The sequence below is a fragment of the Bos mutus genome, chromosome 21, assembly GCF_027580195.1.
Source record: "Bos mutus isolate GX-2022 chromosome 21, NWIPB_WYAK_1.1, whole genome shotgun sequence".
In the NCBI taxonomy this organism is placed as follows: domain Eukaryota; kingdom Metazoa; phylum Chordata; class Mammalia; order Artiodactyla; family Bovidae; genus Bos; species Bos mutus.
In genome coordinates, this window is record NC_091637.1 from 55,876,088 (window position 1) to 55,896,207 (window position 20,120).

General features: G+C 36.1%; 1 protein-coding gene across 2 annotated transcripts in view; it reads right to left on the minus strand.

Annotated features, from left to right (window-relative positions):
- The window catches only part of TRIP11 (thyroid hormone receptor interactor 11), a 70,737-nt gene that overhangs the window by 23,744 nt on the left and 26,873 nt on the right, over positions 1-20,120 (minus strand). For both annotated transcript variants that reach the window (XM_070357863.1, XM_005910255.3), the window contains exons 10-15: positions 16,782-16,994; positions 13,163-16,183; positions 10,308-10,448; positions 9,536-9,729; positions 6,073-6,236; positions 3,802-3,905 (exon numbers count right to left, since the gene is read on the minus strand). In XM_070357863.1, the coding sequence (XP_070213964.1) occupies positions 3,802-3,905; positions 6,073-6,236; positions 9,536-9,729; positions 10,308-10,448; positions 13,163-16,183; positions 16,782-16,994 (3,837 nt within the window). The remainder of the gene's footprint in view (positions 1-3,801; positions 3,906-6,072; positions 6,237-9,535; positions 9,730-10,307; positions 10,449-13,162; positions 16,184-16,781; positions 16,995-20,120) is intronic.

Consider the following 20,120-nt stretch of genomic DNA (forward strand, 5'->3'; position numbering starts at 1 on the left):
TTTTGATATTCCTGGCCCCTACCCACTTGCCAGAGGACCCACCCAGTCACTGTAACGGCCAAGAACAGCTCCAGACTTCCAGCACCCCTCACAGTTAAGAAATCCTTGCTTGAATACAATTGGAATTTACTTTTGTATACAGTGTAAGATAGGGTCCAATTTTATTTTCTTCAGTATAAATAGCCAGTTGTGCCAACACTGTTTATTAGTTAATCTACTCTTTTCCTCATTAAATTAAAAGTAGTTTAGAATTTAGTTTTCAATTCTCAAATGTAACTTGGGCTCCATTTCTGGATTCTCCTTCTGTTCTACTAATCTAGTCAATATGGTATTGATTTATGGCTCTATTTTGACATTTAGCAGGCAAGTCCCTCCTCACTATTGTTCTTTTACACAATTTTCTTGGTTATTCTCAAGGATTCAACCACAAAAATGTGAGATCACAGTTTCATCATCTTGAATCAGGGTGTGATAGCTTTTTCGTTTGTAGTATCATCTTGGATAGGCTAGTCCCCAGTTATCCAAATGTAATGTAGATGTTGCTATGAAGATATTCTGTAAAAGTGATAAATGCTCCTGATCAGCTGAATTTAAGGAAGGCATATTATCCTGAATAATCAGGGTGGGCCTGACTGAACCAGTTGAAATATCTTGAAACTAGAACTGGGTTTTCTCTATAAAAGAGAAGCAAATTCTATCTGTGGACAGCAGCGTCAGCCCATGCCCACTTCAGTTCATCCTGTTTGTGATTTACATTCTTGACCACCTGGGGACAACAGCTTTGGCCCAAACCTATGAGTTCCAGCCTGCCTATGATGTAACCTTTCCATACTATCAAACCTGCGAATTTCCAACTTGTTTAGCCAGACCCCACAATCATATCACCAATTTCATGTAAAAATCTCCTATGTGTGAATCTGTATCTAGTATACACATCAACGTATATGTGTATATGTGTGTGTGTGCATATGTGTACACACATACACATCCTACTGGTTCTGCTTTTCAGGCTGAACCTTGACTGACAGAGAAGCTGAAACAAAAAATTTTAAATGAAAAAAACTAACATTTGAAATCTACAAGATTAAATTTAGTATAAATTTAAACTTTCAAATGAATTTGTTAACCTCACAGCATTTATAGTTAAGAAAATATAATTTTTTAAGAAATTATTACAGCTTAAAACTATACTAAAAGATTTTTGAAAATTAAAGTTTAGATTCCACTACTCATTTTACCATTTTTTGGGTTTTTATTTCATTAATTTCAACTTTTATCTTTACTAATTCCCTCTCGGTTTCTTCTGATTTGTTTTTCTAAATATATATTACATTTTAAATTTTTAAAAACAAAGTCAGTTTAAAAAGAAGATCTGGACTTATAACAGTAGCAGATTAGATGTTTTGGACCCACTGAAAACAATTAAAAGCATCAGATGAAATAAATTTTTAATGTGTTAATGAGCTGATCAGAAAGTAAACACCAATGGTGAATAAACATTTTAAAAGATGCTAGACCTAACTACTAGAAATGCAAATTAAAACCCTAAGATAGATAGCCCTTCTCACCAACCACACTGCTTTTTCATACTGCTCATGGGGTTCTCCAGGCAAGAATACTGGAGTAGTTTGCCATTCCCTTCTCTAAGGAAGAAGCTGGGAAAGACTGAGGGCAGGAGGATGAGATGGTTAGATGATACCACCAACTCAATGGACATGAGTTTGAGCAAGTCCAGGAGACAGTGAAGGACAGGGAAGCCTGGCAAGCTGCAGTCCATGGGGTCACAAAGAGTCAGATACAACTTAGTGAACAACAACCAACCACGCTGGCGAAAACTTTAAAAATTCTGTTAATGGTAGTGTTGCCAGAGATGTATTAATAGAACAAGAACACAAAGTACTACTGGCAGGAGAAAATCATCACAAATGCTTTAGAAAACAAGTTGCCACCAAATCTAGTAAAGTTGAAATTGCCCATATATATCCCATGAGCCAGCAATTCCAATCAAGATACACACCTGAAACTCATGTATGTGCACCAGACGATATTGCTGTTCAGTCACTAAGCTGTGTTCGACTCTTCATTTTTTTCGCATATGTGCGTCCAACTCTTTGTGACCCCATGAACTGCAGCATGCCACGCTTCCCTGTCCTTCACTATCTCCTGGAGTTTGTTCAAGCCCATGTCCACTGAGTCAGTGACATCATCCAACCATCTCATCCTCTGTCATCCCTTCTCCTCCTGCCCTCAATCTTTCCCAGCATCAGGGTCTTTTCCAATGAGTTGAGATATCAACAAGGAAATTCATAACCACATTGTTTGTATAGCAGATAATGGAAATGTCCTTTATCAATAAAATAGGTAAATAAATTATATATTCATGCAATGAAAACAGCAGTGAAAATAATGAACCTTCTAACATAGTAATATGACTGAAATTTATGAAAATAACACTAAGCAAAAAAAAAAGTCTCAGAAGAATTCGATTTACATACAGTTTAGAATTCCATTTATACAGTTTAAAAATATTTTATAATATATCCAAACAATGTATTATAAAAAGACACAGATATATTCAATAAAACCATAAAGGAAAACAAGGGGATAAAAAGCATAAAAGGTGCTAAGGAGAGGAGGAGAAGTGGAGGGATGCTTACGGAACTTCAATGGGTGACATTCTATTTCTTGTACAAGATGGTGAGTATGTGAGTATTTGCTGTACTGCTATTCCTATATTATCTAAATATTGTTTTGCACAATCCTCTAAATTAATGTTATCCCCAATCTCAAAGACATGATCATAAAACATGACTCAAATAGAAGTTATTTAATACTAGAACAACACATTTTAATGAAAATAAGATGCTAAAGTTTATTAAAAAAAAAAAAAACCTAGTGTGTGTGCTAAGTCACTACAGTCATGTCCAACTCTTTGCAACCCTATAGATTGTAGCCAACCAGGGTCCTCTGTCCATGGGATTTTCCATGCAAGAATACTGGAGTGGGTTGCCATTTTCCTCCTTCATCAGGGGATCTTTCCAACCCAGGGGAGGAACCCAGGTCTTCTGCACTGCAGGCAGATTCTTTACCGTCTGAGCCACCAGAGAAGCCCTAATACTAGAACATTTTAATGAAAATAAGATGCTAGATATTATATGAGTAAGTTTATAATAAGAAAAATCTAGACTACAATACTATTTATGTGAAAATTTCAGATGAATTTGCAACCCTCTATGCTGATCATTTTCTGGAAGATAACATGACATTTTGGTAATAAAACTCAAGTTGAAAAAAGTAATGAGTAAATACTGTTTTGCAGTCACTCAACATTTAGTAAACATTTCAAACCATTAAAGGAAATATCTTTTCAATATGAGGGTTCATTTTACTTCTTATATATAATTTTTATGTATAGCAATAATAATAAAGAGAAAAATATTTTAAAGAATTAGTCTGCAAAAGAAAAAAATCTAATGGGATAATACACATTATTTTAATCCATGTGAAACAGTACCCAATATATTTTGTTGAAAAGAGAAAATTATAAAGTCAAAAGTATACACTATTTTTTTAAAATGATCTCTAAGATGCCCACCTGTGCTAAAAATGGAAGTCTCATATTTGCTATGTCTATTCTAAACTATAAGTCACATGAGGGAAATTCTTAGTATCCTGTTCACTGCTATGTCCCAGCAACATTTACTAAATTAATTGTTCAGGAGATTATTTCCAAGAGAAAAATTGTACAAGTAATTGTTTTGTGAATAATAAAATTCACAAGAGTAAATTATTTCAACCAACCTGTAATGACACAAGTTTTTCTTCCAGATTTTCTGCTTTTTTCTTCCATTCAGCAACAAGCTGTTTGTGCTTTTCTAGTTCAGCAGAATACATAGCTTTTTCCTCTAAAGAGGAGAAAAATATAATATTATTATTTTATAATTGTGTGATAAAATTATAATTTTAAACCACTTGAAACTTTAATAATACAACAAAAACATTAATAGCTCAAATGTCTCAACAAGAAAATTATATATGCCTTAGTAGTGATGTTAACCGGAATTAAATTAATGAGATCAGTTTCCTCTGCTTAAATCTTTCTCCAGATCTTGCAAACTTTCCTTCCCTTCAGAACTCTATTCAAATATCAGTATTTCCTCTTTAGCAAAGCTTTCTCTATGGCCTCAGCCACTATCACACTATCTTGTACATTTAAAATTCAAAACTCTTACATTTAACCCTTACATTTAAAATTCAAAATTTCAACCACAGGAGTAACCCTGATATGTACATATGTACAAATGTAAAGGTTTGCTCAGTTACAAAACTATGACTTTCGTTATTTCAGTAGCATCACATCCTCTAAGCACCTCCTCCCTACTAGCAGTTCATTCATTCTCAGTAATTACTGAATGTATGAACTAACAAATGGATGGGTGAATGATCTAAAGGGAGTAAATCTAGGGATGGGAAGTAGATGTGAAAAAGTGTATTTGGTTATCAGGGTACCATTCACAGTACCAGGTCCTATTACTACTATGTGTCTAGAAAAGTACTTTCCACCCAAATGAGAAAATGCAGTTAAAGTATAGATGAACAGTTAAGAACAAATTAACCAATAGTTCAAAGGACAGTAATTATTGATGATTAACTCTTCAAAGTGGATTCAACCTCCAACTGACAAAGGACCATATAGTCAAAGCTATGGTTTTTCCAGGAGTCATGTACGGATGTGAGAGCAGGACCATAAAGAAGGCTGAATGCTGAAGAATTGATGCTTTAGAACTGTGGTGCTAGAGAAGACTCCTGAGAGTCTCTTGGACACCAGGGAAATCAAAGCAGTCAATCCGAAAGGAAATCAACCCTGAATATTCATTGGAAGGACTGATGCTGAAGCTGAAGCTCCAATATTTTGGCCACTGATGCAAATAGCTGACTCACTGGAAAAGAGCCTGAGGCTGGGAAAGACTGAAGGCAGGAGAAGGGGGTGACAGAGGATGAGATGGTTGGATGGCATCACCAACTCAGTGGACATGAGTTTGAATCAACTCCAGGACATAGTAAAGGATAGGGAAGCCTCATGTGCTGCAGTCTATGGGGTCACAAAGAGTCAGACACGACTTAGCAACTGAACAACAAGTCTATCATAACACAGGCAGAAGGTGAGTGATAATTAATATAAATTTAATGTTTTAGTGTTCTTAGTGTTCTATAACTTTGCTTCCAAAGAATCACAATACCATAAGGTATGCCTCTTTTGTAACTAGAAAATCTGCATATCAGGCTATCATCACAAGTGTTTTTTTTTAATGTAACACTGTTTCCAGTACTATATTATAAATATGACCATATTATTGTATACCATAAAGACTTTATAACCATTCATTAGTGTAAAGGCTAGGCTATCATAAAGCAATAACACTGCTTCTTCATTATCAATCATGAATCATTATACCTATAAATATGAATTTTTCACACATTTTACTTTTGATGTCTAGTGTTAGTAGTATATATAACATCTACAGTGTTTTTCTTATCATACAAGAGAATACTGATGCAGGCACTAATAGGCAAACAATTCATCTTGTAAACAGGTAACAGAAACTTATTGTATCAATAAACACAGTACAATAAATGTATTCTCTCTTCCTTATGATTTTTTTGATAACATTTCTTTTCTATAGCTTCCTTTTTTGTAAGAATACAGTATAGAGTATACACAACATATAAAAATGTGTTAATTGACTACTTACGATATCAGTAACGCTTTTGGTCAACAGTAGGCTATTAGGACTTAAGTGTGGGGGCTAGGGAAATCCCTGGCAGGCCAGTGTTAGGACTCCACTCTTTCACTGCAGGGGGCACAGGTTCAATCCCTGGTCAGGGAACCAAGATCCCTGAATGCCACCCAGCAGCCAAAAAAAAAAAAAAAGTGGAGTTAAGTTTGGGGGGACTCAAGTTATATGTGGATTTTTCAATTGCAGTGGGGTGGGGGGGTCAGCATCCATGCATTGTTCAAGGGTCAACCGTACAATGACTTTTCTTCACTGAAAGACTGGCCATACAACTGACCTTGCTGGAAGTGCTCCAGGACCATCTGGAGGTTGGAGAGTGACAGCGCATACTGCTTCACTTGTTCCTGAGACACGGAAAGCTGTTGTGCAGTTTCATCCCTTTGCTTGGATACCATATTCAACTGTTCCTGCAATGACTCTACCTGTAAATTGGCTTGATGGCTTTGAACAGAAAGAATAAAAGTAAAACTGTTTCTGTTTGGACACTTTAACAAGATGAAATATCCTCCCTACATATTATAGCACTAAGTGCAAGTTATACTCAAAGTATTCAGATACTTTAACGAGATGAAACCTCTTCCCTCTGTTTTTTTGTGTGGTAAAATATACATAACATTTACCATTTTGATCACTTACTAGTGTACAGTTCAGCAGTCCTAAGTACACTCACATGGCTGTGTAACAATCACCACCAACCATCTTTAGAATGCTTTCCCTCTTCCTAAGCAGAAACCCCATGCCCAGTAACTTCCCCTCCCCCCCGGGCACTACCATTCTACTTTGTCTCTATGAATCTCTCCTTCCCTACATTTCACTGCATGAAATTCAAGTTAGATTTCAAACAAACTTGAAGAGTTCCTCTGATCTTTGTTCTCTCTGCTTTTGTTAAATCAGTCATCCTTCCTGTGAAGGTGACTTTGAACAAAACAGCAGTCATTTTAAACAGAATTGTGCTGATCAAGAAATGTCAGCGTAAGAAAAATTCACAAATAGCCTGCAACTTTTGTTTCCAGGCTAAAACCCTTAGAGTGTAATATATCATAAACTTATACCAGTAAGCTATAAGGGATTCTGGAAGTCATTTTGTCCAACTCCCAACCTAACAAGCAACGGATTCTATGATACCCCCTTGTTTTTAGCACTCGCAATCCTAGTGAACTAACAAATTTCCAAAGGCTATCCCATTGATTAAATGCCCTAATTATGAGTTGATTAACTTTTACTATCATCTTTCTGTTTATATTAAATAATCCCTACACTTGTTCCAAATAATAAATCAAGTGATCCTTAAGAGATTTACAGAACACCTATAGGCTTATGTCACTGAGATACTTCTTTAATGTATAATTATTACATACAAAATACTGTAATAGCCTTTCCTAGGTTTTCAATACCCAGCCAGCTAAATTCTTATTCAGAGCAGCCCAATAAAGCCAATTAAGAGCAGTTCACTTTGAAGAAACTTTACACAACAGCACCCTCTTGTGGAAAGAGCAGTAAAAATTGATAACCAGAGGACTTAAATCCCCTCTTCTGTCCCTGACTTTAACTTTGCCTGTTAACAAATCACTCAATTGTAAGGATGAAATGAACTGTGACATCATTCAAAATGTTAACAAATATAAGATATTACTATTGTTAAGGGCTCAAAACACCACAACCTTATTTTATAGATCTGAGTTACTTATACACCAGTACTTACTGGACAGCTCTGAAACTATGCATAACAATGTACACTGGGGGGAGGGTGTAAAATAGATGGCATCATTTCTACCCCCCAGTAACTTTACACTTCACTGGGTGGGAGAAAGCGTAAAGCAGGTCAATAATTACCTATACTCCAAAGTAAAATACAAGTGCTCTATCAAAGACTCAAACATCACACTAGGGTTTGATTTTAGATTTGAGGAGTGGGTTCCTAACCAAAGAATTCTTTATGAAGGAAGTGCTATTTGAAGAACAAGTGAGATTAACAAATACAACGGTTAGGGACCAGGCCCACTCTTTTTATAAAGAAAGAGTAGGAAACAAAAAGTAGGAAAATAGCTCTATCTGAAGAAGTGAGTAATAGTTTGGTTGGATGAAGATCATAGTGAGAAATAAGGCTAAGGGGGTAGAGAGCCTGGGCCCAAATCATGAAGAAACTACCATGGTTTTGAAAAAGGAGCAACAAGATCACAGGCCTACCTAAGGAAGACTATTTTGACAGTTATTATGAATGGTAAACGAAAACAGGCAGAAACTAGTGACTTTTAATTAGAGAAAATAATGGCCTGAAATTGAAAGATGATCAATTTTACAGATAGAGAATGTTTTTTTCTGCCAATGTGAAAAACATACACAAATGTTCACTCACTGCTTTAATTCTTATCTTAAACAAGTTCTTCTGAGTCTGAAGGTACAATAATGTACCCAACAAAAGGGGCAAGGGGTTTGCCCTCAGAAGTGTTATCCTATATTGTCTTTGCAGACAAGAGATAATATGTACTATACCCTTGTATTTCCCTCCACATCATATACAGTAAAAAGATTAAATGATGTACGTACAACTAACAGAAATACAGATATGATTTTTCTGGAAGATTATTTGGCAGTATATTTCAAATGTTTTAAAAACGCCCTTCAAACCAGAATTTCCATTTTTCAAAATTCACACTAAGGAAATAATCTATCATCAACACAAAAATGCCTATTTTGGGTTATCAAAACAGCACTCTTAGTAATTCTGAAAAGCTGGAACATTCTAAATGATCAATAATAAATGAATGCCTTAAAGAAATTATGGCAAATACAATAATGGTACTATGCAGCCATAAATGATACTGCAGAAACACATAGCTTATGTGTACTGATATTCATATTATTAACTGACAGAAGCAGGTTACAAAACAGTATAAACAGTATGATCTCAACCATTTTGCTTTAAGAGAATAATATACAATATATATACACATATACAGAAGCATTCAAAGGCACAAAAAAACACTGTTTCTGGGTAAGTGAGACTGTGGCTGCAAGTGCTTTTGGGTTATGTGATTTTCTTGAAGTGGAAAACGTTTTTTGTAAAAAGGGGGAAAATAAACACTTTTATTGAGAGAAATAAAACTGAAAAATACATAAGCAGGGACCTGGTCACTCAAAAGTTCTAGTAAGCCTGGAGTTAATTCACACTGACCTAGGCCTTCACAGGTTACATCTTTTATTCTAACATCCAAACTTTGTCCAACTTTAGATCACTTGATTAAAGATTAAATCATGGAGTTCCCTGGTGACCTAGTGGTTAGGATTCCACGCTTTCACTTCCGGGGCCAGCCTCAATCCCAGGAACTGAGATCCTGCAAGCTGTAGTGCCTGACCTGGGATGGGGGATGGTATTAAATCACACAAACTAGTTATTGGAAAACTTGGGAAAGCTAATTAATTGGTCAGAATTTAAGCCTAGCCTCCTAAAATGATGAGAAGGACTATCTAGGATAACAATTAAGATTCAGAGAAGCTTTAGTTGAATGCCAAATCTGGATAAGGGTTACAAACCCAAGTGTGAGAATACACATGTACTTGTGTCCTTGATATTGGGAAGGTTACTAAATCTCTTTACTCTTACTTTCTTAGTCAGTAAAGTGGAGCTAATAAATTTTGTGAGAATAAAATGAGGTAACATATGAAAAACTCTTATTGAGTCTGACACTCAGGACGTGTTCAGTTAACACTAAAAAAAAAAGAAAACATGAAAAAGTTACCTTGCATTTTCCATTGCATTGGAGGATGAAACTAGCTTTTCCTCTAATATTGCGACTTTCTTTCTTAGTTTCGCCTCTCTGTCTTCTGCAGCCAAAGCTTCACGGGTATAAGAATCTTCTGATTCTAAAAGATGGTTACGCAACCTCTCTAGCTCCTGGTTTAAGCGTAATTCTTTGTCACGTAAATGTTGAACCTAAGTAGAGGACATTTCATTTATTTTTCCTCCATTAAAATCTCTCCCCTTTCCCTCCTACATGCCATTTTGTTATTAAATCTTTTCTCCGTTATGAAGTGTATTAATTGTATGCTAATTTCTCATATTGCAAGATACATTTGTGGTAGGAAAAAAATTCTCCGGAAATCATCTTGAATATGGAAGGTTTACTTTGTAAGATCTCATTCCCTATGTTGGCTATACTAAAAAATAAAACTACCAAGTACTAAGCTTTTTGTGATGGGCCACTTTTTTCAGTAAATCTTTTTTTTTTAATACTTTACAGGTAGGAAAATTTTTTTTTATATCCAAGATACGCCATCTTGTTCTTTTCTTGAGGTATGATTAATTTTAGGTATACACCATAATGATCAGATCATGGTTTTTGCTTGCAAACTGAAACAATGCACTTTGGGAGATCAAAATCCCACTAAAGCACATCAGAGTAAGACTAAGATAAAAATCAGCCAACAGAGAAACTCAGTTTACTTGATAATCTTCACAGTTTTCTTACTTAGCAGTTTTTAAGATTTTGCTTCTTTAAAGTGAAAGTATACCTCATTCTGTACAGCAGTGTTTTCCATTTGTTTCTGTTTCAGGGCCAACATGACTTGGTCTCTCTCTTGTTGAAACATAACTGTCTTTTCCTGCATTGACTTAACTGCATTTAAAAGCTGATTTAACTCCCCAGTCTTGCCCTTTTGGAAAGAAATAATTTTAGCTTTCAAGAAAAATACATTTTAAAAAGACATTTCTTCATTAAATAATTTAAAAATTCAGTTAACTATGTCAAAGTCATCAAAAACAAGCAAAGTTTGAGAAACAATTACAGTCCAAAGGAGCCTAAGAATACATGATAACTCAATACAATGTATTCTCTGGATGGGACCCTGGAATAAGAAAAGGATATCTGCTAAAAAACTGAGAAACTTCAAATAAAGTATTAATTTATCTAAATAGGTTCATTATTTGTAGTCAAGGTACCACAATAACATAAGATGTTAAAAATAGGGGAACCTGAGTGTGAGGTATATGGGAAGGCTCTACTATCTCCCCAACTTTTTAATAATCTAAAACTATTCTTTAAGAAAAAGTTTCATTTTAAATGCTTTAAAAAAGGACTCAAAGGACACAATCTCCTCAAATTTATCCTACACAACAAAGTGTACACAAACCCCCAAATTGCCCAAAAGTGTGTGTGTGTGTGCGCACACGCGCGGGTGCATACAGGCACAGGTATGTGCCAGCATTTGTCAAGCACACACAACTGTTGTTAGGGAAGTAACAGTGCCAAGCTGCTGGCAGAGGAGAAAAAAGGGAAGTCATTTCACATGCACAGTCTATTTTAAAAGAACATTTTGGCAACACTTTAATGAAAGCAACTCAGGAATGATATCTTGCTAGACTGCTGTGAAAATTTATTCCTGAATACATTCCTTACAAGTACAATATATTAAAGACTTTCATTGCAAAAGCAGGGCCATGAATTTAAGATGATAGCTGGAATTCTAAAAAGCACAAAAAAGTGTCAGCCTGTTTACAGCCAATTCTTCTCTGTATGAAATATGCATATTGTCTGAATCTATTAATAGATTGGTATTATTTTTACATTTTCATGTAAACTTTCCATTTCTTTAAGAATAAATTACACGTCCTTCAAGGAAAATCGTCAAAACCAAAACATAAAACCATCTGTTCCTTTTATCTCAACACCCCCTCATGGAAAAGGGAGCCAGTATTTTCCAAATAGTTTTTCAGTTAAATTTTTTTCATACTAGAGAAAGTAAAAATGCTTGAAAATTAAAGAGCTGAAGATCTCCTGTTGAGAACACAACTTTCTCCCTGAAGAAAAATGCTATTTATTACATTAAAAATATAATAAAGGTACTCTTCAATTATATAGGGTATTATAAAAAATTAGTTTATGATAATTAACTTCAATACAATACATACTTAAGTACAACTTAACTGACTTAGGAAAGCTTCCTGAAAGCTACGTGAACCTTAATTAAATGTGCATACTTTGGATCTATAAAGTCAATGAAATAGATTGTATGAGATGCTAAAACTATCATACAATAGGAAAAACACATGAAAAATGAATACCTACTGACCTCCATTCCCCTATTGTACTCTTACAAGCTCTTAATCGTTACACACAAATTTGGCTCGCGAGCAATAGAAAGCTTCTACCCTCTGACAGTCTTTTTAATATGGATTACAGACCAGTACCATAAAAGCTAAGAAGCTACTCCTGAAAGGAGGAACACACCTCAACACATCAGTGTACTCACTTAATTAGATGACAAAGAAGGGGAAGATGACGTTAAGACTTTTCTTATTAAGTGAAAACTACATCAAGCATTCCCAAGCTTTAATCTGAGATTCTTAAAAGAGGATTTAATTGGCAAAAGATGTTAAATCATTTTGTTGTGCTTGGTAGCACGTAAACACTTAAGAAGCACTTTTTGAATATTCCGTTGTTCTGCCTCATTTCTTTTCCAAATTTCTACTACTAAGCATAGAAATCAGAGTAAAAAGGCCTTACACCAAAAGAGCCCACAGATTTGATCATAGTAAGATCTACTAGGTCTTCAACACATTCTTATCAAAATCTAACATCAACTGCCATGTAAAAATTTAAATGTATCAAAAACTACTGACACCTTAACCGATATACAGTCTTTCATTATATGGTTGAATAAACAAACCAGTGAAGTCAAAACACACCTGAAGTCACATCAGTGGTACAGCTAGGATCAGAATAATTACTGAGTTCACTACGTGAAAAGTACTATTCATGGCTAATGCTTTTCAAATACCAGGCTGTGAGTAATTCATAAAAGTCAGTTTAATGGGTCATACAGAACCTGTTTTTAACAGAGCATCACATGTAATGAGGGTAATTTCTGATTCCTGAAACTTCTGCTTCAGTGTTCCACACACACATGCTTACTGTGTCACAGTGTAAAATGTATTTCTTACTTCAGATCACTGTCAAAGATGTCGATGTATTTCACAGAACTTCCTTTAATATACAAGAAGCTCTAAAGCCAGTAGTTAGTGAAATATGCCTAAAATGTGGTTAAACTGCAGTAACGTCCAAGTTCTCTCTTTTAACATATTTCTATTTTCTAATGAAAAACTGCTTCTAAACTCTTTTTTTCTACTTAGACCATAAAGAAATTAATCTAGCACTACAAATCATTGGAACTATCTAGTAATCTGGGGAAAAACTTTTCCTCAGATGCCTCTGGGGAAAATTTATTTAAAATGAAGCACAATGCTTTGAAGTACATATTTCTAAATGAACAAATTCACCTTCCCCTCTAAAGATAACATCAATAAAGCAGCACACTAAAATTTCTCCTCCACCCCCAAACTTCCTTCCACAACACCATCCAGAACATACCTGCTCTTTTTCTTTCAGTAGTTGCTCAAAAGCTACAGCCTTCTCCTTCAATGAATGGCACTCAAATTCTTTTTCTCTCAGCATCATAGAAAACTTCATATTAGTCTCCTGTAATGCTTGATACTCTGTTTCCTTTCCCCTGGATGTTTCTACTATTTTTTCATTTTCCCCCTTTAGTTTACAAATGTCCATTTCTAAAATTAGTGTTCTCTCCTTCAGGTTCGTTACTGCTTGCCTCAAAAGCTCATTTTCATTCACTTTGTTGGTGAAATTTTCATTCAAAGAAAGTAACTGATCACTTTTGGCTTTGATCAAGAGGTCTTTTTCCTTCAGTGACTTTTGTAAGCTCTCCTGTTTCTCCTTCAGCAGCTTAATTTCTGAATCAGTCTGTTCATGCTCTTTTCTCTCTAGCTCTGAGGAAGCAGCAATCGAATCAGACAATCTGTGATTATTTTCCTGGAGAGTTCTAATTGTCGCATCTTTTTCCTGCAGGGATCTTCTTAGCTCTTCTATTTCTTGTTTAGAAGACTCATTCGACACATCAAACTTAATTGTTCTCAGAGACTCGGCTGTCTGAGAAGCAGTCGATGATTCAGGGGAGAGCTGCGGTGAAATAATATCAAGTTTTCCTAACAGAAGATCTTTGGTATTGCAAAGCTGCCCTATGCTATGCTGAACTTGTGCTAATTCCTGACCAAAATTTTTGAGCTTGGTTTCATTCTGCTCATAGCTTTGGATCAGGCCAGTGTAGTCCACTTGTAACTTAGAGCTGTTATTGCTGTCCACCAAAACTTGCGCCTGAAGCTGATGAAGCTCCTCCTGGAGCTGGGCAGACTCGTGCTGCATATTCTGTACCGTGGTCATTACCTGCTGTTTCCATTCTTCCATTTTCTTGACCTGTTGTTTTAGCTTATCTCGTTCCTGTAGGAGCTCCTCAAACTGATTACTATTAACACCTCCAACCTCATTTCCACTGTTGGATGCTTGTAAAACTGTCAATAAGGTCTGACATTTTTGACTTAATGCATCGATTTCAATGTCTTTTTCTCGAATGATACGGGATAAATTCTGAATGGTTTCTTTAAACATATCTTGGCCACTACTTTCAAATCTTGTAAACAGTTTTTTATTTTCATCTTGCAGCTTATTGAGGGCTGCCTCCTTGGCAGCCACTATATCCATCATCTTGTGGTATTCTGTTTTGAGATGGCTATTCTCCCTAGTCTTCTCACTCAAAACAGCCAGCACCTGCTCTCGCTCCATAGCATAGGCCTGCAGCTGCTGTTGAAGGTAAACGACATCCTGGGGGTAGGAAGTGGAAGAAATCCGAGCATGAAGAGCTTGTATCTCCAAATCTTTCTGCTGGATAATCTGAGTTAGTTTACCAACCTCATCTTTGGACAGCTGATCAATCTGTTTAGTTAGAGATATATTCTTTTCATTTAGAAGTTTAATCTCCAACTCTCGTTCTTTTATTCCTTTCACTAATCTTTCAGTTTCAGCTTTAGATAAATCGTGCTTCTCACTTCCATTTTCTATATTAAGGCCTTGAACTTTTGTTTCTTGAAAAATATCAGAATTCTCTGTTTGAACGTCCGGTCTTTCTTCATGCAACTGGGTTTTGATTTGTTCAATTGTCTTTTGCAAATTCTTAATTTGCTCATCTTTCTCTAAAAAGAGCTGGGTGTGTGTGGTGTTCATTTGCTCATGCTGGTATCTAAACTCATCCATTTCTTTCTTCTGCTCCTGTAAAGATTGAAGCAGTTGTATTTTACTCTGGTTTTGATCTTCAATTATCTTTTGATGATGCTTTATTTCCTCTTCAAGATTATCCTTTATTATATTCAGCTGATTTATCTCAGATTCTAGCTCTGTAATACTATCAAGGGTTTTCGGTTCAGCCACAGGTGCAGCTCGGCTCTGCTGTTCCCTCAGTCGTTCCAGCTCTTCTTTCAGATGACTGTTTTCTTCTTTCATGGAGCCAAGACTTCTGTCTTTTTCCTCTATGGTTTGCCTTAAAATTTCATTTTTTCTTAGGGCCTGAGTATATTTATTTAATTCCTCCTGAAGCTCTGAACTTCTTTCTTTAAGCTTTTCAATAAAAATTTCTTTCTCATTTACAAGTTGGGTCAATTGCTTCTGCTCTTCTAAACTAGATGATAAAATTTTCTTAGTTTCCTTATGATCAGTTGCCATCTGCTCAATATTCTTTTTAAGTTCTGCTATTTCAAAGTCCTTCTCTTGATTGAGTTTAATTAAACGTTCATGGTCTAACTGTAATGCAGAGGTGCTCGAATGACGTGCATGGGATAGTTCTTCAATGGTTTGCTCATACTTGCTTGCTTCTTCCAACAACCTCTTTTCAGCCTGACACAATTCTGCTTCTAATTGTTCTTTCTCCAGCTTTAGAGCCTCCACAATGGCATTTTTTTCCACAGCAATCAGACTGTTACCTGCAAGAGACTCTTCCAACTGATGTCTAACATCTTCACATGCTAAATTCAACTTTTCATTTTCCACTTTGAGATCAAAAGCAACTTCCTTTAAATTTTCATTGAGGCGTTCTATTTCTGAAAGATTTTGCTTTAAGTTTCTGACTTCAGCTTCCCTTTCTTTAAGTAAGTTATCCTTAAAATTACTGTCAGAGTGTTGATTAAGAGACTGCGTTAACTCATCCCTGACTCTAGAAAGCTCCTCCTCCTTTTGTTTAATATGTTCCTGAAGTTCAAAGTTCTCCTTCTGGATACTTAAATTTTGTGTGTGTGATTTATTTAGCTGGTCTACTAAATCATCTACTTTATCCTCAAGCTTCTGCTTGCTTAAATGTAAATCATTTAGTACCAGTTCACTTTGAATTAACTTTTCTTTTTGCACATCTAACTCTCTAGTAATGTTCATTTTATCATCTTCAAGCTGATGAACTCTCGTTTTTTCATCATTTAGATCTTTTTTCAGTTTACTGATGATATTATCTCCCTCATTTTGTTGTTTTGATAGTTGATCTTTGATCAAAATCATGTGCTGAAAGAGAAAGTAATTTGCACAGTAACTTTAAATATTCTCTCATTTTAATACCTAAATAAAACTTTTTAAAATGTCATACATAATAGGAGAATAATCCTTAGACATTTCTAATCCTTCTTAAAGCAACTTTAAAAAAATTCTTAACAAAGTCATTTACTAATTATCTTACAACAAATCTATTTTTGCAGAGGTTAGAACTTAAAAGCAAAGAAGATAGATGATAAACGTTGGTGATTTTCAACTCAAACACGGAAGCAGGGAGACAACAAACTATAGCCCACAGGTCAAATCACACCTGCCTGTTTTTGTAGATAAAGTTTTAATGGAACAAAGCCAGGCTCATTCGTTTACATAAGAGGACAGCAGAGTTGAGTAGCTGCAAGTGAGACTACACGGCATACAAAGTCAGATATTTACTATCTAAATGTTACAATGAAGGTCTGACAACCTCTTTAACTAGAGCATCACTAAAATACTGATTAAATCACAGAAATTAAACCACGTCAGTATTGCTTATTAAGCCAGTGTTCAGTCTACTGAGTAGAATTTAATATATTTCACTGACTTTAATATAAAATATATTTAATATAGTTACCTTTGTAGCCTCTTGGTTTTGTTTATCCAATTCTTCTAACTCAGCTATTAGTATTTCCTTTTCAGTAATGCTCTGATTGAGTTCTTGTTCCTTTGCCTCCAAATTTCGTCTTAAATCACATAATTCTGAATCCAAATCCACGTCCCTTGCAGCTGTACTTTTAACTACTTCATACTCATTGTTCAGTTTTGAAAGTGACATGTGAAGTTCTTCCTTAAATGATAAAAGAAGAAAAAACACCACACACTGTCAACTGGAAGAAGACACACCAAAAGATGAAAAATATACATGTATAAGCTTGGGAATCTATTTTTAGATGTTCTCTGTTAGAAACATTACTGAATAGTATCTCAGTAGTAATACATGAAATTCAGCAAGCCACAGCCTTCATTCATTTACATTTTATTTGCAGCTTCAACCAAACCATTTCTATAATCCCAGACAAGATACAATAACTGTAAGTTTGTCCTCTAGCTCCAACTCCTTTACACAAAAATCTTCCTTTTTGAAAAGATTGCCAATCCCACTCCATGGCTACTTCCCTTCTGTCTCCTCCTTTCCTCCCACAACACACACACTTTTCAAAATGTCCCAAGCCTTCCAGCTCTCTTCAATTCCATTCCCTAATATCGCACACCAACGGTCACAGACAAAAACGGGAAATATCAAAACTCAATCACTAAAGTTTGTCCTCTCTAATTAGAAAATAAAAGGTTTCTTTTCCCTCATAAAATTAGTTTCCCTTATTCTTGGTTTCTGTTAGAACATAAAACCTTTTCTTGACCCAAGAAAGAACCCTCTTTTCCTTCCTTTACCATCTCACCAAAGCACAGACTAGGTTCCCCTCTCTCAAGCCTAACACTCCTAAAGATAAACCTGTGTATGATTTTTTAAGTATATTTTATGTTCTGTCCTATTTGTATTTAATGCTTCTCCTCAAAAATCCCCGACATGGGACAGTTCCCTATGCTTCAACGTTATTTCAACCACTGAATATGATGTTTGTGACAAACTCTCTATCATTGTAAAGACATCTTTCATTGAGAGAAATTTCTTTTTTCATAATTTTGTTTATTTTTGGCTGTAATGGGTATTCATTGCTGCACGGGCTCTTCTTTAGTTATGCCAAGTGGGGGCAACTCTTCACTCAGGGTGTAGGATTCTCACTGTGGTGGCTTCTCTTGTTGGGCAGGAAGGGTCCTTGGGCACTGGGGCTTCCGTAGTTGCCGCGTGTAGGCTCAGCAGCTGCAGCTCCCAGGCTCTAGAACCAAGCTTAACAGTGGTGCATGGGCTCAGCTGCTCTGAGGCATGTGGGATATTCCTTTATCAGGGATCGAACCCATGTCTCTTGCATTGGCAGGCAGATTCTTTACCACTAAGCCACCAGAGAAGCCCTGATAGAGATTTCTAAAAGCAAACTTCTACGAAATCCTTTTTAAAGTAAATAAGAATTGGACCAATGAAAACTATATTAGAACATTTGCCTTACAATTTCATTCTCCAATTCAAAATGTTTCTCCTGAACTACAGCTGAAAGATGGAAACAGCATTCTCTTATGCCTTTCTAAAGTTATCTGTTCAATTAGAAGAACCACAAAAAGAACTTCCCTGGCAGTCCAGTGGTTAAGACTCAGCACACCCACTGAAGAGGGCATGGGTTCGATCCCTGGTTGGGGAACTAAGATCATATAGGCCACACGGTGTGGCCAAGAAAAAAAAAATTCTAAGACGAGAACCATAAAATTTTTTGTCATGTGCATCTTAAAAATGTACATGACTTTGCAGGTGTTTCTGGCATTCTTAGCCAGTGAGCAGACCCACTGTTGTTGTTCAGTCACTCAGACGTCTCTCTTTGCCACTCCATGGACTGCAGCACTCCAGGCTTCTCTGTCTTTCATCCTCTTCCAGAGCTTGCTCCAACTCATGTCCATTGAGTAGGTGATGTCATCCATCTTGTCCTGTCATCCCCTTCTTCTCCTGCCTTCGATCTTTCACAGCACCTGGGTCTTTTCCAATGAGTCAGCTCTTCGTATCAGGTGGCCAAAGTACTGGAGCTGGAGCTTCAGTCCTTCCAGTGAACATTCAGGGTTGATTTTCTTTATGATGGACTGGTTTGATCTCCTTGCAGTCCAAGGGATTCTCAACAGTCTTCTCCAACACCACAGTTCAAGAACATCAATTCTTTGGTGCTCAGCCTTCTTTATGGTCCAACTCTCACATCCATACATGACTAATGGAAAACCCGTAGCTTTGACTAGATGGACTTTTGTTGGCAAAGTAATAATCTCTGCTTTTTAATATGCTGTCTAGGTTTGTCACAGCTTTTCTTCAAAGGAGCAAGCGTCTCTTCATTTCATGATGGCAGTCACCATCTGCAGTGATTTTGGACTCCAAGAAAAGAAAGTCTGTCATTGTTTCCATTGTTTTCCCATCTATTTGCCATGAAGTGACCGGATGCCACGATCTTAGTTTTTAAATGTTGAGTTTTAAGGCAACTTTTTCACTCTTCTCTTTCACCTGCATGAAGAGGCTCTTAAGTTCCTCTCTGCTTTCTGTCCTAAGTGTGGTATCATCTGCATATCTGAGGTTACTGATATTTCTCCCGGCAACCTTGATTCCAGCTTGTGCTTCATCCAGCCCGGCATTTGGCATAATGTAGTCTGTTAAATAAGCAGGGTGACAATATACAGCCTTGACCCATAGCAGACACAATTCAATCAAAACTTGCAATGGATTATGTAGCATTAAAAGAAAGGAGAAACAGCTATCAGGAATAGTTATAGAATCCAAAATTAACAAAAGAAGGTTGCAGGCCCTATCAAATACATGTAAGAGATTTGAAAACTATGAAATACACCTAGGCCACCAGTTATAGAAAGAAATAACTGAATGAGTAGACTGCAATGAAAGAAGAGAACAGAGGAAACATATACAATAATTAAAAATGACCAGAAGACACTCCTGGCATTTAGTGGGTGGAAAAGTGGGGGCAAGGAAGCTACACGTCAGAGGACAGTGCACACAACTAATTCTCCCACCTGCATGGCAACAGTGTCCCTTTGAGAAACACTATCTATATACTATACTAAATGTGCAAGATAGTGAAAATATAATATTAAGGTATGTATAAACAGTATATAATATGCTAATCTTTGGGCTATAAAAAAACGATGTGTGTATTCAGCTGTGTCTGACTGTTTGCAACCGCATGGACTGTAGTTCACCAAGCTCTTCTGTTCATGGAACTCTCCAAGCAAGAATATTGGAGTGTGGTGCCATTTCTCCAGGGGATCTTCCTGACTCAGGGATCAAATTCACATCTCTTGAATCTCCTGCAGT